Genomic DNA, 22387 nt, shown 5'->3' on the forward strand with positions numbered 1-22387 from the left:
GACTTTGATGTGTGACATATTAAATTCTAGCTCACCTAAAGCCCTACTTAAGCATTTGTTATCTAACAAACAGGATATAGTCTAAGCTCATAGTGGCTTCTAGATCCCAACTCAGTGAGGGGGGGGGGGTGAATTCATGTTAGGATTTTGGATAGCATTAAAGAAGCTATTTGTGATATCAGACCTATTTAGGAAGAGAGCTCCTTTAAAGCCTAGATTAAAATCTGGTAAAGATTCACTGCCCAGTTCATATGGGAACCTCCTGCTACCATTGTTCTAAGCCCTGTTCTATTTCACTATCTCTTTTCTCTTGTAAGAAAGGAAGACTCTGAAGGGGAGAGTTTCTACTATGCTTGGAGGTTCTCAATTCCATGAATTATGAGTTGGTTAATTTCATCCTCCACTTTTGCTGAAAAAAATCTAAATTCTAGAAACAAAAAGCAAATCTATCACTGAGGTTGCTTACCTCTGACCTAGGTATTGGAAGCAGATGGCATTTGTGTTGGTCCCAGATAAAATAGACAGAATAAAATTATGTGCCTTCCACTGTGGTGTGAAATTAGTCTAATAAATGTATAGTGAAGGTGTTTAAAACTGCTACTTATGTAGATTGTAAACCAAGGACACTGTGTGCCTGAGAATTAATGAAATATATTCAAGACCACATCAAAAACCAAACTTGTTGTGAATATGCAATTTTGGACCAGTTAAGACACATTTCAGTTGAAGTATACAGAATTTGCCATAGTTGACTTCAGCAAGTTTAGCATGCCTACTGTGAATATTTATGTATAAGTCAAGGGCAGGTTTGGGGACCAAAATTATGGATTTTGATATGGCCCATGAATAAGTTGGGGGTCACCAATATTGCCTCAGAAGGCCAACTCTCTGTCCAGATACTCTAAAATGCCCAAGTGGAATCATGGCAGGAAGAGGAGAAACAATGCTTCTTTTAGGTTCTCCCAGGATGGAATAAGCTCTTGCTTTTTTTGCACTCTACTCAGAGAAGAGCATTGTTCCTTTGTGATAAGAGGTAAGGCACAGTGTTCATATTGATGCAGGAATATGTTTTTTCCATTAATTTTAAAACTAACATTTCTAGATTTATATGTGTGTATTAGGCAATTCGTTAATTGTATTAATATTGAACTGGCTTCTGAAGTGGTTTGGTGCTTCTGAATTATCCTTCCAATTCAAATCATTGGTGCCCATGCCTCGATATATCTTCAGATAACCTTTGGATATATGAGAAATTGTTTTAATTCAACCAACCGTTGCTATTCAGGAGAGAAATCCCCTTCCCATTCTGGAGTGGTTGGTTTCTATGGGGCTCTTAAACCTGCTTGCAAAAGAGGGAACCTGCATTTGCAATGCCCACGCCTCTGCAGGGAGTTAAACTGGCTTGCAGAAAAGAGAGCCTGGATTTGCAATGCTCTCACCTCCGCAGGATCTCCCTTGCAAACCACTTCCTCTTCCCTGCTCTTAAATCGGTTTACAGAAGTGGAGGGAGCCTGGATTTGCAATGCCCTCGCCTCTGCAGGATCTCTCTTGCAATGTGCTGGCAAAACCCAGGTTGGTGTGTGACTGACTTCAATTCCTATCATGCCCCTAGAGGAGACACTTTTCAATGCTCACCCCTTCCAAGTGCTGCTGGGAAAGTGAGTTCCCAGCAGGGCCCCCTCTGGAAAAGGGGCCATGGAAGTTTTCCAGAATGGAAGATGCTGCTGCGGGAAGAAAATAGATGCTGCTTCAGATACAAACCCCATATCTCCAGGAGCCCTTGCGGCAGACCTCTACTTCAGGGAGAATACAGTTAACCATCTCTGTAGTCAGAAGATTAGGCTACTGTTGATTTTTCCAGCCGGCCTTCTAGCTCCCCCCCCCCCCCGCCCCCACACACCTTCCTATTTTTGGGGATTTAGAAAAAGAATCACCAAATTTTACGAATCAATTCCAGTCTAATCGAATATGTACACAACCCTAGTGATGAAGACCTTTAGGATTTGCCCATTAGTATAGCCATCGGGGGGGGGGGATGTCTTGGAACTGTGTCTGAAAACTAATAGCCCATTTTAACCAGGAGAACCCACATAAACCCCCAGCAATACCTGCAACAGGCATGCCACTGCACTAACATCTCATCTACCTGAAGGACATGTATGACAGATTATTATATTGCTCTCCTCTCACAATGGGATTCTCAACTAAGCAAGCAGCTTCAACCATAAAACTTCAACAATAATCCCAAATAAACAGCTCGGGGGAAGGTCACAGTGTGATGTCTCATGGGCCTCAGAGTTCTGACCCTAGCGCCATCATGAATAATGATGACGAAAACATGGGTTTTCTGCCGTCTCAGCAGGAGACGGATTTCTTCCAGATGCCTGTTGTTGATGATTCTAGCCAAACGGACCTTGAACAAGTTTCTCCCAGTTCCTCTCCTCCCTTCATGAGAAAGGAATTCTATACTGCGAGTCGGGGCCAGAAAGAACTATCAAGGAGAAGCCTCAGATTAGCAGCCAAACAAGACGCTAATTAGCTAAGTTTCTCTTGGGAATTTGCAGGGAGGAACGCAGCTGCAGAAAGATGTGTTTCACTTCTCTTTCCCTTGGGAAAGGAAGTTCTGGACACCTGCTTTGCAGGAAGATTGAAGAACATAAAAGTTCCCCACATAGGGGGATCCGTGCGGAGTCAACAGTTCAGCTTCAGGATTAACCTCGGTTCCAGCCTAGTGTGGACTGCGTTTTAAGTCTGCAACTCCAGTTTCCTTGCCTTGCCTTGCCTTGTTTTGTCAAGTTTTCATGAACTATCTCGTCGTGTTTCCAGCCTTGGATTTTGTTTCAAGTATCTAGCCTTGTCTCCAGTTCTTGCTTTGGACTTGCTTTGAACCTTAGAAATACTTTGGACGTTTTCCCCACTCTACGGCCTGGAAGTAGAGTGTGTTTCGGTTTTGGGATTATAACTTTGAACTCTAATATTATATATTGAACAATATATTTCTGGACTATATTTGACCTTCTCTGAAAGGTCTATTGCTGGACTACATTTTCTACTTGTTTTTATTCTACTTTAATATATCCTTAATAAAAATATTAGATTGTTTTTGGTCTCTGTGTTTGGTTCTTAGTGCTCCGTTGCCTTGGGCGTGACACACAGGGGCTTACATGTCTTTACACTAATGCACAGAGCATGGGAAATAAGCAGGACAAACTCCAACTTTTATCACAGCACCACATGTATGATGTCATAGGCATCACTGAAACCTGGTGGGATGACTCCCATCACTGGAATGTAGCCATTGAGGGCTGTAACCTCTTTTACAGAAATATAACAAAGGGGAGAGGAGGGGAAGTAGCTTTATATGTCAAAAACAGTTACGTTGCAGAAGAAATGCAAGACTGTAATCCGGAAAACCAGCTTGAAAGCATCTGGATAAGAATCAAGGGAACCAGGACTCAAAAAGATCTTGTTGTGGGTGTCGACTACAGACCTCCGAGTCAGGATGAAGGACTTGATGAAGCCTTCTGTCAACAGCCAACCAAACACAAAGAAGAGATATAGTAGTCATGGGCGATTTCAACTATCCCGATATCTGCTGGAGAGCAAACTAGGCCAAGAGTACGAAGTCCAAAAAATTCCTCACATGCCTTGCAGACAATTTTATGGTCCAGAAGGTAGAAGAGGCAACAAGGGGATGGGCTACTCTTGATCTAATCTTAACAAATGTGGAAGACCTGATCAATACAGTCGAAGTGGTTGGATCCTTAGGGGCAAGTGACCATGTGCTCCTGCAGTTTGCCATACAAAGGAAGGCTGAAACAAAGACAAGTCAAACACGCATTCTGGACTTTAAGAGAGCTGACTTCCAAAAAATGAAGGAATTACTGAGCGGCATTCCATGGACGCCAATATTAAAAGACAAGGGAGTTAAGGATGGATGGGAGTTTTTAAAAAGTGAAATACTCAAGGGGCAAATGCAAACAGTGATAACAAAGAAAAAAAATAAGACATGTGCGAAGAAGCCAGAATGGATGTCCAAAGAACTAACCGGGCTAAGACTCAAAAGAGATATGCACAAGAAGTGGAAAAGGGGAGAAATCACCAAAGAAGAATTCAAATGTATAGCCCACTCCTGTAGGGAAAAGGTTCACAAGGCTAAAGCGCAAAATGAGCTCAGGCTTGCCAGGGACATTAAAAACAACAAAAAAGGCTTTTTTGCCTACGTTGGTAGAAAAAGGAAGGACAAGGAGGCGATAGGGCCTCTGCGAGGAGAAGATGGGGTGATGGTGACAAGGTACAGGGAAAAGGCAGAACTACGTAATGCCTTCTTTGCCTCGGTCTTCTCACAAAAAGAAAGCCATCTTCAATCTCAGCAACATGAAATGGATGATGGATTAGGGGAAATCCAACCCCAAATAGAGAAACAAGTTGTCCAGGAACACCTGGCCCCTCTAAATGAATTCAAGTCCCCAAGGCCAGATCAGCTACATCCAAGAGTATTGAAGGAACTAGCTGAGGTTATTTCAGAACCACTGGCAATTATCTTCTAGAGTTCTTGGAGAATGGGAGAAGTCCCAGCAGATTGGAGGAGGGCGAATGTGGTCCCTATCTTCAAGAAGGGAAAAAAGAACGACCCAAACAATTACCATCCGGTCAGCCTCATGTCAATACCAGGCAAGATTCTGGAAAAGATCATTAAGGAAGTGGTCTGCGAACATTTAGAAACAAATGCGGTCATTGATAATAGCCAACACGGATTTACCAAAAACAAGTCATGCCAGACTAATCTGATCTCTTTTTTCGATAGAGTTACGAGTTGAGTCGATACAGGGAACGCTGTGGATGTAGCGTACCTGGATTTCAGTAAGGCCTTCGACAAAGTCCCCCACAACCTTCTGGCAAACAAACTAGTAAAATGTGGGCTAGACAAAACTACGGTTAGGTGGATCTGTAGTTGGCTACACAAACAAACCCAAAGGGTGCTCACCAATGCGTCTTCTTCATCTTGGAAAGAAGTGACAAGTGGAGTGCCGCAGGGTTCCGTCCTGGGCCTGGTTCTGTTCAACATCTTTATTAAGGACTTAGACAAAGGGTTAGAAGGCACGATCATCAAGTTTGCAGACGACACCAAACTGGGAGGGATAGCTAACACTCCAGAAGACAGAAGCAAAATTCAAAACGATCTTAACAGACTAGAAAGGTGGGCCGAAACTAACAAAATGAAGTTCAACAGGGACAAATGTAAGATACTTCACTTAGGCAGAAAAAAATGGAATGCAAAGATACAGAATGAGGGATGCCTGGCTCGACAGCAGTACGTGTGAAAAAGATCTTGGAGTCCTCGTGGACAACAAGTTAAACATGAGCCTACAATGTGATGTGGCTGCTAAAAAAGCCAATGGGATTCTGGCCTGCATAAATAGGGGTATAGCATCTAGATCCAGGGAAGTCATGCTACCCCTCTTATTCTGCCTTGGTCAGACCACACCTGGACTACTGCATCCAATTCTGGGCACCGCAATTGAAGGGAGATGTTGACAAGCTGGAAAGCATCCAGAGGAGGGCAACTAAAATGATCAAGGGTCTGGAGAACAAGCCCTATGAGGAGCAGCTTAAAGAACTGGGCATGTTTAGCCTGCAGATGAGAAGGCTGAAAGGAGACATGATAGCCATGTACAAATACGTGAAGGGAAGTCATAGGGAGGAGGGAGCAAGCTTGTTTTCTGCTGCTCTGCAGACAATGGCTTCAAACTACAGGAAAGGAGATTCCACCTGAACATCAGGAAGAACTTCCTCACTGTGAGAGCTGTTCAGCAGTGGTACTCTCTGCCCCGGAGTGTGGTGGAGGTTCCTTCTTTGGAGGCTTTTAAGCAGAGGCTGGATGGCCATCTGTCGGGGTGCTTTGAATGCAATTTCCTGCTACTTGGCAGGGGGTTGGACTGGATGGCCCATGGGGTCTCTTCCAACTCTACAATTCTATGATTCTATGACTGAGCCAAAAATAAAAGCAGGATTATGGATCAGGAGATTTTTTTGCCCTTCACGGTTTTTATGTTTATTCCATGGGGGATTTTATTTCTTAAACAAGGCTGACTGCTTTCAGAGAACAGCACATGCTGAACGCCACAAATCAGAACAGGCTGGGCTTTAGGTGTCTGTCTCTCCAGCCTGCAATCCAATTTGACAGCTGCTTCCCGCCTTTGTGGACCCCAGAGGTCCTACTTTTCACTTCTCAAGTTGCTCTTTCAATCTTTTGACTTGCTTACTCAAGCAAATCCAAACTCCACACATTCAGCTGTCAATATGAGCACCAGTGTGCCCTGTTACAACTTGCAGCCTCCCAAGCACTTGCTAAAACTTTGGACTCTTCCAAGAGAAAAACGTTAGTTTGAAGCTGCCTGGAATTTTCTTTCTTTTTTAACAAGGAGTCCATAAAATACTTATGGTAGTGAAAAGAAAACTAAGTAGACTTTCCTTTTTTCTGAACAGCTGATTTTCCTTTAGAGTACTATAATAATAATAATAATAATAATAATAACTTTATTTTTATACCCCGCCTCTGTCTCCCCAAAGGGGACTCAGGGCGGCTTACTATGAAGTTTTTTTAATACTCACTTCATATTCCTAGCTCTTATTAGATGACTAAGACTTCTGCAGAAAGCCTCAGCATCTAAACATATGTAAGCATTCATTATTTGTAACCACATTCTATTTACAGGCAGTTCCTGAGTTACAAACATCCGACTTACAAATGACTAATAGTTAAAAAGGGGGTGAGAGAAATCTATCACTCGTGAGGGAAATTCACTCCTGAAAAAGTTATCACGGGGGAAAGGTGTTTCAAGTGAAGCTTTATCACCAATCCTTGTTTCCTCAACAAGCCAAATTTTTCAAAATACAATTATCACAGGGATGGAAGGTGAGGTGAAATCTTCTGAACAAAGCACAGATAGCAAAACCAACACAGCAGGGTGTTAAGTATACTATCCAAAGCTAAAAATGTATATATTTGGCTGGAGTTACACTTAAAAAAATGTTTTTGTTCCAACTTACAAACAAATTCAACTTAAGAACAACCTGCAGAACCTATCTTGTTTGTAACTTGGGGGACTGCCTGTATTGGAAAGTGATGTTCGGTAAACCAGAACTTAAGAGCAGACGAATGTGCAATAGCTTTCTTGGACTATTGATCACAAGTCCCCTCTCATTCTAACACACAGACTATCAAACGAGCCTGCAGCCTCCAGACCCCTGAACACACATGGATGACAGCCATGAGGGTAGAAAATTCTGGTAGCTGTAGTCCTAAAATCTAACTTTTTTCATGCTCTGAAAGGGAGACAAGGCACTTCATTTGGACTATTAAAATCAAAATTGTTTAATAATTATTTTTGTCATCAAGTCTTACCTCTTCTGCAACAACCTTTCATTTTAAACTTAAAAACAGACAAGTGGCATCTAAAATGCACAAAAAGGCTGCTTATTATGCAAGCTCACTGAATGTGGTTTTTTTTTATACACACTTTGAAAAACTCAGAATTGCTCTGGAAGACCTAGCAATACATAGGAAAGTGTTCTATTTAGGCCTCCAATGCTACAGTCAACTTCTTCTGGGACGTTTGCTGGCTGGACATTGGCCATAGAATCAAGCTCGAGGACTAGAGAAAATACTTCTTTATGATTTTCTTTATTCTCCAGAGCAGCTCTATGGTATGCTTTGGCTGGAAAACAAAGGCATTTCAGGTAATAAAAATAGTTCCAGATTACAAAAAGCGGCCCAGAATATATTGCTCATGTAATACGTGAACCTATTGTAATATAAATAAGTATGCTAGGGTATTTTAACACTAAGATGAATTCTTCTACCAAGTTACACATGTTTGAGATCACAGAAGAGAAGTATTCCCTATTTATGAAATTCATTAAGTGACCTTGGGTCAGTCACTGTCATTCTGACTTGCTCTATAAGGTTGTTGTATGGAAGGGTGAGAGCTATGTGTATTGTCTGGAGCTTATTGGATGAAAAGAAGGTCAGCCAGACAGTTAATTAAACAAGTGATAACATTAAATAAATGCAACTGCCATAAATCAAATAACCAATAAATAAAATAAAAAGAAATAAAATGTAATTGACCAAAGTACATGTAACAATGAACAAGATAGCAGAGTGGACAGGATGCCATACAGTACTGATTGTACCCACCTAAACTAATGTTATTCTATGATCCACACTACTCGTATTAATTGAAATACAGCCAAGCAGTGTAGCCTCTGGTTTTATAAGTGATGCCCATTAATTGTATTTAGCTGACCAGGGCTTCTGTGCCTCAAATGGTGTAGTGGTTTGAGCATTGGACAAGATTCAATTCCCCGTTTAACCATGGAAATCCACTGGGTGATCTTGGGCGAGTCACACACCCCAGAAACCTTATTCAACCATGTTCACCTTATGGTTGCCATAAATTAGAAAAACAACATCAACATGCTTACATGTCCTGAAATTTTCTCTTCTGCATAACCATGAAAGTTACATGAGCCCCTTTTTACGTTTCAACCCCAAAATGACCAGGGGGACCTACACTGAAGCCAGAGCACTGGGTTGATAGTAGACTTCAATTCCACTCCCATCCCAGTGACCTACAGCAGAATCTTGGACTGAGCCTAAAACTTCATCCTGGTCCTAGATATATTGCTCAATAGCTACAGTTGGCCCAAAAGGAAAACTTTCACTCAGCAAACAGAATTATCAAAGTAATAGTGAGATTTGCTAGCATTTCCAGGATCACTGAGAGGTGAAAAAGGCTTCCTTTCTTAGCACGTTGGGCTCTGCTCCAAAAGAAGGCATGCAATGAAAACTGTCCTCATGCAATCTCTTTCCCAGCAGAACTGAGCCCCTGCCAACCCACCAAAACAGCTATTGGATGGACTGACAGGAGATAGACTTTGTTTGGAAAGCAGGTAAGAAGAGTGGTACTTCAGTGATGTACGTAGCACCTGTAAGAAGCCATATCTGACTCACCACTGGTTTAAAGGGCAATATAAAAGTGACATTCTCTCTGCTTTGCAAACCAAAATGATTATCTTACTATTGCTCCCAGTTCTAATATACTGAAATTCTCATTTCCCCTTGGCAGTAGTAAACAGATGACCAAACTACCACTGTATGAGAGAAAAAGTACACCCACTGGGCAGCTTGAGCTCCATTTCAATACACAGAGTGGGATTTGTATTCTGCATTACTGATTATGAGCCCAGAACCAGATGGTATGAGAATTATTCCAACAGGAACAAAAGATGTATTTTGAAATCTTTTGCAACAGAAGTGAAATTCCCAAACCTCAAGCTGCCTGGAACTAAAAGTGTCCCTGAAGGAAAAATAATTTGTACAGTAAAACCATATTTCTGTAGACAAGAAAGCATCCTCCCTAGTTTCCCTCTTGTATTTGGTATCTTTTCATTGTCTCAGCACAGTGAACCCACAGAAAAACACATTCATTGGTCCAAATAGGGTCACTTTGAAGCCCAAGTACCCAATTAAGGGAGGGATTTTATGGAGAGAGGACAAGGTGAATGACAGGAGCCCAGGATTCATTACACAACTTCTGCGTAGATCACTATCACAAAAAAGGCATTTCAGTGGGCTGCATTGCAGTCATGGCAGCATCTAACCTGATCCTCATTGGTTGACAACAACAGCCACATGATAGCTCCATCACACTGTGAACATACATGAAGCTTTGTATGTTGTGATGGTGTCTATGTGATGGTAGACAACATCACAACAACTACAGTAGAATAGTTACTAGATGTCAGTAGGTCAACAAATACATCCTAATCACAAACTGCTCAATACTTACTGTTGTTTTCTGCATATATTCTTATCACAGGCATTGGTTCAAAAAGCACCTTAGGCTTCGACTCTATGAGTTTCATATTTCTTTTATCCCAGCCAGCTCCTTCCAGGTAGAGGCCATATACATAGACGCCTTCCGAAGGAGGAATTGTAATGTCATCTTTCATCCACTTTGTTACCTCATTACACAGAACTACACTGTCCAATGCCCATCCCTTGTTCGCCCGGGTTATCTCCTGTGAAGCAATACATGAGCTAAGTTTTGTCAACTGGAATTTCAACAAGTGAAGAGTCATTACATTACTTCTCAAGTTCTATAATTTCTGCAAGGAGAACAATGACTGTCACATTTTTTTCTTGCTTTCTTGGTAGCCTCTGATGTTTCTCACTAGATTTGGGGAAAATAGGGCATAAAGTTTCAGTCCCACATTTCCTACGTTTTGCTACAGGAAAGAGGAGGAAGACGAGGCAGTGGAGGAATGATACTGTATAAATAAGGGGATTAAATAAACTTCTCACATCAAGATTAAGAGATAAGGGTAGACTACATGGAAGTATTTCAGGGGAGTAAGATGCAAAGCTCTGTAAAGGTGACAGTTTTTATAGGTAGACCAAGACCAAGGCTTCCACTCAGATAATAGCTCATTAAAAAGCTTCTGACTGTGAAAGTCAAGGGAGAGAATAAGTCAGAATTTAAGATTTATTGTAATTCCCTGAACAATAGTTAATTATTCTGGGAACCTTTAAAAAGTAAGCTTCACACTGCAAAACTCTTGATAAGAAGAGTGAAATCCCTGAATAAAATGGACAATTTTAAATAAACAAAATTAACAGGACTAACTCTCCCTAATCCTCTACCAGAGAAAAGGAAGGATCAGAAATATTACATCCTGAGTTACAAAGAAAAAAGGGGTATCAGTAGTGTGAATGCCAAAGTCAGAGCTAAATCACACAGAACTTAAACTGTCTCAAGATGGCAAGGGCTACTCAAATTTGCAGTAGACACGAGCAGATACTATCTCCTCTACGATCTACATAGCAATGTTTAAAAAGCAGTCTTTAACCTGTCTCATTGCAGTTAAAAATCCTTGAGGGTTGAAGAACCCTGTCATCCAAAAGCAGTTTGGTCGCCCTTCAAAAATCCAACAGTGAAATTGCCAGTTCCTCTCAAGCAGCTCAGTAAACCAGAATCCAAGAGTGCTAGAAGTCCAAGAGGCCTAGAAACGTAAATATATTTGTCTTAATGATGTAAAGAACTCAACAGTGAATTTATTGCAATGCCTAAATTTTTTATACATGAATACTCTGTCATCTGAACCAAAACAGCTATTTTAACTCCATGGTTGGCATTTACATTCTCACCAGAACCCCTGTCGCAGCTCCATATCATTATTTAGCCTTTTGCAGTGAGGGTGTTTTTACTACATTTTGGCTTCCTCAACCATTTCAGACCCAATAAAAATCTTTTTACAACATCTGTAATGACCAGATGTCACTTACTGATATCTTCCTTTAAAAAATGGCTTAATATGACCCAGATGACCTCAAAATGTGGTGTAAATGCCTTTGTGCCACCTTAAGAAAACTTGGAGGCATTGGGAGCAAAGCAATTTAAAGTGTGGTGAGTCAATTTGGATCACAATCACACTGGCCCCTCTGCTTATTGTAGAAGGTGGTGGACTAGTGTGTCCCATGTATCACATATAGCTTCACCCCCTTTTATGGCCTTCTAAAATGGCCTGGATCCAACCAATCCTAGACAAGCACAGAAAAACAGAGAACAGGTGCAGGTGTTTGAAGGAACACTTTGAAGTCTTCACTGTTGTGGTAAAATTATATTTTGATATTACCACATCTATCTGCAGGAGGAAGCTTGCATGGTGAATGCTACTTTCACAAAGAAAACAAACACTGGGCTAAAAACCTTTGCTTTGTACATAGAAACACAAATTCCTATGAACCTCCATCTCTCTTCTGAAGCAGTTGAATACATGGTGGACCTCAATTACATTTAGACTTAAGCTACGATAAGAAAACATTGCTGGTGGATTGGGTGAATCAAGCTATTTGTAAGATGAATGACATTTGTCATAATTCCCAATAGATTCCCATATTAAATCAGCCAGGAATTGTGTGAGAAAACAGCCACAACTTACACGTTTCCATATGGTCTAGAAATTACAAATGTTATCAGAGTGGTATGACATTCAGATAGTGGGAAAGAATAATAATAAATAATAAAACTTTATTTATACCCTGCCACCATCTCCCCGTGGGGACTCGGGGCGGCTCACAATGTTACAAAAGTACTTGCTTTCAATTACACAATGTTTGTGTGTATCTGAAATTTTGAAACACATGGCAGCTATAAGATATTTCAAGACACACAAATGCCAAATGCCAGACCTATAGTGTAAAATCCTGTTAAATTGGTACTAGTATTCTCCCTCCATCGTCCATGAAAGAAACAGTGCCAACCTTCTTCCAGCGCTCAGGAATTCTTGCATCATACATACAATCCAAAGCATCTCTCAAGTTCTCACTCATGATGATAGTCCCATCAATGGCAAGCTTTAGATCTGTCAAAGTGTTTCGAACCAGAGCAATAATCCTCTGCATTCTATCGATTTCCTGTCGCAGGAAGATATTCATGGGCTGAAATGGCCCCATCTGCTGAAGCCTCTCCTTTATCTGAAATAAGAAGAGAAAATGTATGAATATAAGAACCTGCAGATTGCCAGGCCCTGTAAATTCCTAGACTGATAAACTTACATAAAGTTCTATCATGCAAAAAGAGGCTGAGAAGATACAGTTGTTCAAATGGAAAAGACAGGTAGAGTTGAATGATGGGTTTTTTCTTTCTCTGGGAAGACTAAGAGTATATAAAAGAAGTTTGTTACAATATATATGAATACTGAGGGATACACTTATTGCCTCTGATTTGGACAAGGAGTGTGTGTGTGTGTATGTGTACACATGACTGAAGAAGTGTACAATGTGTTTACTTTACAGCAGGGATGAGAATCACATAGCGTGCTAGATATCAATAGCTGTAACTCCCAGGAGGCCTAAATATCCCAAAGGTATTAGATCCCACCTGATCCTGGCAACTAAGCAGGGTCAGCTTCAGATTAGCACTTGGATGGGAGGCTTCCAATTAGTATCAGGTGCTTTGGGCCATATTACAGAGGAAGAGAGTGGCAAAACCACCTTTAAACATTCCTTTCTGAAGAAACCCTATGAAATTCATGAGGTGCCATAAGCTGGCAGGTGACTCAAAGGGACATACAGACAACTCTGGGTAGCAAAACCAGTGGTGAAGAACACTGGAAGTTACTTTCTACAACATCTGGAAAGATCCAGCATTCCAACACCTACTTTAGGAATTGGAGGTTCTCTGTTTCCACAATTCTCTTGAGGAAAGCTGAAGACATTCTAATCAGCTTTGAACTGAGGGGGAAAACTGCAGTTGCTCAAATTTCTATACCTCTATTATTACCACCATAGAGCCCCTGATGGTGCAGCAGGTTAAACTGCTGAGCTGCTGAACTTGCTGACCGAAAGGTCGGCAGTTCGACTCTGGAGAGCAAGGAGAGTTCCTGCAGTCAGCCCCAGTTTCTGCCAACCTAGCAGTTCGTAAACATGCAAATGTGAGTAGATCAATAGGTACCATTCCGGTGGGAAGGTAATGGCATTCCATGCAGTCATTTCAGCCACATGACCTTGGAGGCATCTACGGACAACGCTGGCTCTTTGGCTTAGAAATGGAGATAAGCAGCAACCCCTAGAGTCAGACATGACTAGACTCAATGTCAGGGGAAACCCTTTACCTTTACCTATTTCTACCAAATTTGACCAAGACATGAACTAATAAAGGTATGTATTGTGATGACCAATGAGTTCAAAGATGATATGTATGAAATCTTAATTTTGCTATCCTTTGGACACCAATATCTTCTTCTTCTTCTTCCATTCCCTGTACAATAATTTAAATGCCTTTTCTAAACATTTGAGTTAATTTTTTTAAAAAAGAATTGAAAGTGTAGTCTGATAAATACTCAGAATATTTGAATTTGATTGCATGTAAATTTAAAAAACCCAGGTATTTTGTCTAGTTGAGCCACCTTTTTATCTCTGCTTTGAATCTGACTTATTTTGCTGTTACAATTTATTCTTTGGTACCCCAATGGTGGCATGCACCATCAGTCTGTGTATTTTGATACCTCCAGATTGCTTGAGCACCTGTTTCACTAGTAAAAAATAAATGAAGGATTTCCTATCTTAGAAACTTCTGTTGGGAGCAATTCACCATTTAAACAGAATCCAGTCCCACACATAAAAATGCATATTTCTCAAACCCAGAATTGAACTTTTCCATTTTGCTTTTGTTTTTATAGGCAGTAACTAAGTTATGAACAAGACAGTAACTTTATTCTTGTTGGATTTGTATGTAAGTTGGAATAATTATATTTTTTTGTGTATTCTTCTTCATTCACGCAGTCGTTTCTGACTCTTCATGACCTCATGGACTAGGCCACGCCAGAGCTTCCTGTCAGCCATCACCGCCCCCAACTCCAAGGTCAAGCCAGTCACTTCCATCTCATCACTACCATCCATCCATCTTGCCTTTGGTTGGCCTCTCTTCCTTTTTCCTTCCATTTTCCCCAGCATCATGATCTTTTCCAAGCTTTCCTGTCTTCTCATGATGTGACCGAAACACTTCATCTTTGCCTCCAATATCCTTCCCTCCAGTGAGCAGCCGGGCATTATTTCCTGAAGGATGGACTGGTTGGATCTTCTTGCAGTCCAAGGCACTCTCAGGATTTTCCACCAGCACTAAAGTTCAAAAGCATCTATCTTCCTTCGGTCCAGCTTAGCCTTCCTTATGGTCCAGCTCTCGCATCCATAGGTTACTATGGGGAATACCATTGCTTTAATTATGGGAACCTTCGTTGCCAGTGTGATGTCTCTGCTTTTTACTATTTTATCGAGGTTGGCCATTGCTCTCCTCCCAAGAAGTAGACGTTTTCTGATTTCTTGGCTGCAGTCTGCATCTGCAGTGATCTTCCCACCTAGAAATATAAAGTCTGTCACTGCCTCCACGTTTTCTCCCTCTATTTGCCAGTTATCAATCAGGTTTTCTTGGTGTTTAACTGCAGCCCAGCTTTTGCAATTTCTTCTTTCACCTTGGTTATAAGATTCCTCAGCTCCTCCTCACTTTCAGCCATCAGAGTGGTATCATCTGCATACCTAAGGTTGCTAATGTTTCTTCCAGCAATTTGGATTCCTCAAGCCCCGCACGTCGCATGATGTGTTCTGCATACAAGTTGAATAGGTACTCCTTTCCCAATCTTGAACCAGTCTGTTCCGTGGTCTGTTCTTACTGTCGTCGTGATACAGATTTCTCAGGAGACAGACAGGGTGACTTGGTATCCCCATACCACCAAGAACATGTCATAGTTTATTATGATCCACACAGTCGAAGGCTTTAGAATAGTCAATAAAGCAGAAATAGATGTTTTTCTGAAACTCGCTGGCTTCCTCCATTATCCAGCAGATATTGGCAATTTAGTCTCCCATTCCTCTGCCTTTTCTAAACTCAGCTTGTACATCTGGCAACTCTCACTCCATGTATTGCTGGAGTCTGCCTTGCAGGATCTTGAGCATTACCTTACTGGCATGGGAAATAAGTGTCACTGTGCAGAAGTTCAAGCATTCTTTGGCATTTCCCTTTTTTGGTATGGGGATATAAATTGATTTTTTCCAATCTGATGGCCATTCTTGTGTTTCCCATATTTGCTGGCATATGGCATGCATCACCTTGATAGCATCATCTTCCAAGATTTTAAATAACTTGGCTGGGATCCTGTCATCTCCTGCTGCCTTGTTATTAGCAATGCTTCTTAAGGCCCATTCAACCTCACTTCTCAGGATGTCTGGTTCTAATTCACTCACCACACCATCAGAGCTATCCTCTTTGAATTATTATTATCCTTACTATACAGATCTTCTGTGTATTCTCGCCACCTTTTCTTGATCTCTTCAGCCTCTGTCAGGTCCTTGCCATCTTTGTTTTTATGTGTAACTAACTACACACACACACACACACACAAGTTTTGGATAGCATAGGGAAGGTTTAACACCCCTGTATTGTTTGTTTTGCTGTCTGTGCCCCTGTTCAGAAGATTTCATTTCACTTTCTATCCCTGTGATAGTTCGATTTTGAAGAATTTAGTTTATTGCTTAATTTCTCTTCCTATAGGTAAATTTATCTTGCTTCCTGTTGTCTTGCACCATTCTTAACTATGAGTAATTTGTAAGTTAACTGTTTGTAACTCTGGGACTGACTGTTTTGGTTTTGGCATCCATGAATCGGTGAGATATGCAGAAACGGTGACTTTCAAGTTTTTATTGAGTTGGTGTCTCTCCTCTGTTTTCTCTGGTAAAGTCTAAAACAAATCAATTACAACCCAAATTCCTCTATTGCAAGAAATACAGGAACTTACTTCAAATGGTACATAGTCTGCAGGAAGCTTCTCCAGCATGTCATCAGCCAGTCTAGCAACCACAGCCTCTCGGGTCTCACCTCCTCCACTGGAACTGTCTTTTGGCTGAATGCTCAGAATGGTGTCTAGCACATCTTTTGCAAGTTTGCTCTGGTAAGTTATGTCTGCATTGGGATGCAGCCCAAATACCTCTGGTGTATCATAAGCAGGCAGGCCCTACACAAGTGAAACATGAAGATGCAACACAGCACTTAAAAAAAAAGTATTTACCAGTACTGGTGATTAAAATGACTTGAAATAGAATGTCCTTGTTTTTTTCAAAAGTGCAGGAACATCACCCTGAAATATAAAAGCTCTTTTATCAACAAAACTTCTGAATGTTCATGTGTTATTAATTAAAGCCTTCGCACTGAGATATTTTAGCTAAGAATACAAGAAATAGTGTATGAGAGTACAAAAGAATAATTCAAAATAGTATGGGTTAAAGATCTTGTTGCTATAGGTAATACCCAGCTATTGATGTAGATGTGCTCCTGGGCATTTCTTCTTTAAAAGAAAAATTGAAATCAGAGGCAGAAATCACATGGAAAGAAAGATAGGGTCTTGGCACCAAAAAAATGAAGAGCTGTTCTGTTCAATGTATTTTGGCAATTTTTAAATTCAAGTTAATATATGTGAAAGGGCAGGGCCCGACTCACCGGGCCCTGCAGATTGCTGGGAAGGGCGCTCCCTCCCTCCCAGCATGGCGGCGGACCGGGGGGCTTCTTCTTCCCAGGAGCCCCCTCGGCGCGGCGGGAAGGTTTCCCGCCGCCAGCACCCGCTGGCCAATGGCAGGCCAGCACTCCTGGGCTGCCATTGGTCAGCGCCCCTCCGTGGGCGGGGCCGCACCAGGCTCCGCCCCCGAGAGGCTCAACAGCAGCCATTCGGAGGCTGCAGCTTGGAGGAGGAGGACACGCACGGAGCAAGAGAAAGAAGGCAGCGCGAGGAAGAAGGCAACGAGGGGCAGCGGAGTTACAGTAGGAAGGCTGGAAACGAGGGGAAGGTGAGGGTACCCCGCTGGGAGTCTGGGCAGCTCCGTTTGGCATCCGCCGGGCGGTTTCATTCATGGGACATTGTCAACTAATCATGGGTCCTTCTCCTGGCCTCCGCTGCCTCCCGGCCTCGCGCAGGCCACCCCCCCCATTGCCGTGCTCCCCCCACACTCCCTCTTCACGGAGTCGTTTGCTCCAGCACCCCCCCCCCCCCCCGCCGGGCCAACGCTTTATTTCCGGGCCTCCTGGCCTCCGCTACCTCCCGGCTTTGGGGCCATCGCCGTGCTCCCTCACACTCCCTCTTCTCGGGGTCCGCTTGCTCCAGCACCCCCCCCTCCCCCGCCAGGCCAACGCTTGATTTTCGGGCCTCGGGCAGCGTCCCGGGTGCATGCGTTCCTCATGCTGGCCTTCCGGGGGGCCCGGGCGGCGAGCAAGGGGGGGGTGTGGGCGGCGGCGGGAGCGCGGAGCGGCCCCTCAAGCGCACCTTTACTGCTGGGCCTCGCGTCAGGCGCGGGCCCGGGTGGCGGCTGCAGGCCCGGCGGCCCCCCCCCCCTCGCCGGGGTTCATTCCGGCGGTGTTTCACGTATGGGACATGCCAGTTTGGTTGCGTGGTTGCGTGTTTCACTGCCGTACGTCCCTGCCTCGGCAGCAGGTTGTGGGCGGCAGGCCACCCCCCCCCCCCCCGTGAGATTCAGGCATGGGGCATTGTGGGGCTTTTACGGGCCCAACAACCCCCCCTCTCCTTTCCAGCATTGCGCGCTCAGGGGTACGGGGCACATATATATATATTCGCCTGGGCCAATATATATACGTATGCATACATACATTCAATTGTGTATATATGCGGATATATACATAGGGGCATATGCCATTCAAATAAAATAAAATAAAATAAAATAAAATAAAATAAGGTGTGCATTGTAGTCTTGGGGCCACCATTTTTGCATTGGTACCGGGGCCCTGCTCGCTACACCACACAGCCCCGACCTCAAGGGGAAGTTGTTTTTTCCATTTCCCTATGCAGGGCAATGGCGCCTAAAAGGAGCACCAGGGCGGCAGCAGGAATGGATAAGGAGTTACCGCCTAGAACATCGAGGCCGCCCAGGAACAAGGCAACAGCCGAGGGGGAGGCTAGAAGAAAAACACCAAATAAGGCGCCCACGCGTAAAGCAGCTCCCAAACGCGCTGGTAAGCAGGGTGAGGGCGCGCTGGAGGGGATATCCCAGAACCTCGCTCGCCTAGTGGATAGAATGGGTAAACTTGAGTCAAGAGTTTACCAAAGGTCCGAGAGAACATCAGCATCCCCGCAAAGGGATGCACCTAGAGGCAGGAGACGAACGAGAGACAATGACGTATCCAGGTCACCCTCAATTAGTCCGGCATCCAGCGGTGATGACTCCACAGCAGCCACCGAGCGGACCGAACGGAGCGGCGGCGGCGCGCGAAAGAAGTCACGCAGGTCTTCAAGGCGCTGTTGCCAGACCACTACAGACAGCGACTCCGCGGAGAGTGAGTATGCCCGTGTTGACCTAGTTGACAGAGATAACTATTGGAGGACAGCGGCCCTAGTGCCGGGACTCCCTGAATGGGCCATCAGGGACAGAACTGAGACAGCGGCAGCGTGGGGAGCCCCATGTGGTGCTTGGGGCAAGCGCAGGGCTCCTGCCCCGGCGCTACCTGGCCCTTTTCAGGACAATGAAGATCCACCTGGCACTCACCTGTCCCCCCGTGTCATTAGCAAGATTCTAAAAGGCTACTACGTGGATGTTTTTTCTCTCATAAAACCAGAGGGGGAAGAGGGTAGGGAACCCCCCCTAAGAGGAAGGCGCAGAAGAGGGGAGAAGGATAAGCCGGTGGAGCAGAACTTTGTTAACTGGATGGCCGGTTTTTCCGTATACCTTGGGGTAGTGGCCACGTCTTTTCCTAACCGGGCGTGGCATCTTGCAAATCATCAAAAGACTGTTGTCAAGGCTAGGAGGATGGCTGGCGAGGCAGCGGCCATTGCATACGACGAAGCCTTTAGAAAAAGAGCTTCTCAGAGCGCCAGGGTCAGGTGGGACCTCACTAATCATGACATTTGGCTTACCGAGGTCGGCCCCAGCATAAAAAGCAAGTCAGATATGAGCAGGTCAGACCGAGGCTGGGGCAGAAAAGAAAGCAGGCGGGCGGTGTGCTGGGAGTTTAACCTGGGAAAATGCCAGCGGGCACGCTGCCGCTTTGACCATGCGTGTGAATACTGCTCGGGAAACCACACCAAGATGAGTTGCGGGAAGTCCGGCAGCAACGGGCAGCCCTTTCGGTCAGGCCGGGCTGGAGCTCAGCCCGGTTTCAAAAAAGAAGGCGGAGCAACCAACGGGAGCAGCTCCGCTCGCACCAAGTAATTCCCAGGACTCCATCGGGACACTGGCTTTCACCCCAGTGCGCCTCTCTGCCATGCAGCCATGGCTGAAGGCGTATCCCTTAAAGGCGGCAGCAGCATTTTTATGTGAGGGTTTTTCCTGCGGTTTTCGCATACCGGCGCAAGGTCCCAGAACCGCATTCACCTCAGGCAATTTAAAATCGGCAGCGCAAATGCCTGAGGTCCTTAGCAACAAAATTGCCAAGGAATTAGAGGCAGGCAGGATCGCAGGACCTTTCCAGGCGCCACCTCTCGAGAACTTTCGAGTTTCCCCGCTAGGGGTGGTGCCTAAGAAGGCGCCGGGCGAATACCGTCTTATCCACCATCTATCTTACCCAAAGGGTTCATCTGTCAACGATGCCATTCCCCCTGAGCTCTGTTCAGTCAAATATGCCTCATTTGACCAAGCTGTCAACTTAGTACTCGAAAAAGGTCCGCACGCCCTCATGGCAAAATGTGACATCCAGTCCGCATTCAGGCTACTCCCCGTCAACCCGGCGGACTTCAACTTGCTGGGATTTAAATTTAATGAGGAATGGTATTTTGATAAAGCAATGCCCATGGGCTGCGCAGTCAGCTGTGCTGCCTTTGAAACATTCAGTTCCTTTTTGGAATGGGTGGCGCGCACCTTTGCTCGTTCCAAGTTTATTACTCACTACCTCAATGATTATCTTTTTGTGGGCGCCAGGGACAGTGACGAATGCGCACACCTTCTCCGGACATTCAGGGCTATGGCCATAGTTTTCGGCATACCATTGGCGAAAGAAAAGACCGAGGGCCCCTCCACCAGCATCACCTACTTAGGTATACAACTAGATTCCATTCGGGGCGTATCCCGCCTGCCTGAGGACAAACTGTCCAAGCTAAAAGGACTGGTGGGCGAGGCCATAGGCAAGAAAAAGGTCACGCTAAAGGAATTGCAGGCCATTTTAGGGCACCTCAACTTTGCCTGCAAAGTTGTGTCACCAGGGAGGCCTTTCTGTGCACGTTTAGCGCGGGCAACCGCGGGGATCAGCGCACCGCATCACCGTATTAGAATCACGCAAGGGATGCGGGACGACCTGAAGGTATGGTTGGAATTTTTGGACAGGTTCAACGGTATTGCCATTTGGCAGGAAAGATGGGAGCCAGGGAATGAACTCCAGGTTCACTCCGATGCGGCGGGCAGCAGCGGCTTCGGAGTATTTCTGCAAGGGCACTGGTGCGCGGCCAGGTGGCCTGACAGTTGGGCGGGAGGAAACATACTGCGGGACCTCACCTTCCTTGAGTTTTTTCCCATATTAGTGGCCGTGCGAACCTGGACCAACCTCTTCAGGAACAAGAGAGTGCGATTTTGGTGTGACAATCAGGCCGTGGTCAGGGTCATCAACAAACAGACATCAAAATCTCCTAGGGTCATGAGGCTTGTGAGGCAATTTGTACTAACTTGCTTGGAAGCTAACATCACTTTCTTAGCTCAATATATTCCAGGTGTTCACAATGAAGTAGCGGATGCATTGTCCCATTTCCAGGACGACAGGTTTCGGTCACTAGCACCAGAAGCAGACCTCCAGCCCACCATTTTCCCACAGGAGCTGTGGACCCTTGGAGAGGAGAAGCCTGGTCAGAACTAATGCTAACCATTGCACCTGCGACCAGGAGGGCTTACCGTGCAGCTATGACAACATTCACCAAGTTCAGGCTGGAAGCGGGGTACGGCAGCAGATGGCCAACCAGCGAGGACGAGGTGCTACATTTCATCATTCGCCAGAGGAGGGCAAACGTTTCAGCACACGCCATGCGGCGGCAACTGGCAGGCATTGCCTTCCACAGCAAAGCGGCAGGATGGGGAGACCCATGCAACGACTACAGAACAAGGTAGTTATTGAGAGGATGGAGCAAGCGGGCGCCGATGCAGAAAGACGGAAGACGCCCCCTCTCCTACAACACTCTTAGCAGGCTCATCTCGTCGCTGAAGGGAATCTGCGCTTCACGTTACGAGGTGAAACTTTTCACAGCGGCTTATACCACGGCCTTCTTCGGGGCACTGAGACTGGGGGAGGTGGTGGCCGACTCCAAGTCAGATGGTTCTGGGAGGGCACTACAGCTCAGGGATGTTTCCATCGGGCATAATTCATTAGTCATCAGAATCAGGCAATCCAAGACGGATCAAGGGGGGAGAGGGGCATCCCTTAACATTCAAGGGCTAGAACCGGGGCGGTTATGCCCAGTCAGGGCACTCTCTGAATATTTACGAATGCGTAGGTCATCCCCGGGAACGCTTTTCATACATCGCAATGGTACCCCACTATCTAGGTACCAGTTTATGGCGATATTCCGCAGCGCCCTACTAGGCCTGGGCCTCCCCGCTGCGGAGTACGGAGGGCATTCATTCAGGATAGGAGCAGCCACCACTGCAGCGGTGGGGGGTGTTCCAGTGGACATCATAAAAACCATGGGGAGGTGGAAATCGGCAGCTTACTCTTCATACATCAGACCCGGCCTTCTCTTGGAGGCTACGAGGTCTGCCGGCCCCTCTCCTCCTTTTCCTCAGATGCGCCGCCGCGAATCGAGGAGATCAATCGCAGGGACAGAGATGGCATCATCCAGTAGCGGTCGG

General features: G+C 44.8%; 1 protein-coding gene across 7 annotated transcripts in view; it reads right to left on the reverse strand.

The window, feature by feature from the left end:
* dnah5 (dynein axonemal heavy chain 5) overlaps positions 1-22387 on the reverse strand; it is a 299154-nt gene that overhangs the window by 2395 nt on the left and 274372 nt on the right. For all 7 annotated transcript variants that reach the window (XM_062979391.1, XM_062979388.1, XM_062979389.1 and 4 more), the window contains 4 exons: positions 16360-16575; positions 12332-12544; positions 10918-11070; positions 9858-10089 (listed from right to left, as the gene is read on the reverse strand). In XM_062979391.1, coding sequence (XP_062835461.1) covers positions 9858-10089; positions 10918-11070; positions 12332-12544; positions 16360-16575 — 814 coding nt within the window. The remainder of the gene's footprint in view (positions 1-9857; positions 10090-10917; positions 11071-12331; positions 12545-16359; positions 16576-22387) is intronic.

Source organism: Anolis carolinensis, chromosome 4 (genome assembly GCF_035594765.1).
Source record: "Anolis carolinensis isolate JA03-04 chromosome 4, rAnoCar3.1.pri, whole genome shotgun sequence".
In the NCBI taxonomy this organism is placed as follows: Eukaryota; Metazoa; Chordata; class Lepidosauria; order Squamata; family Dactyloidae; genus Anolis; species Anolis carolinensis.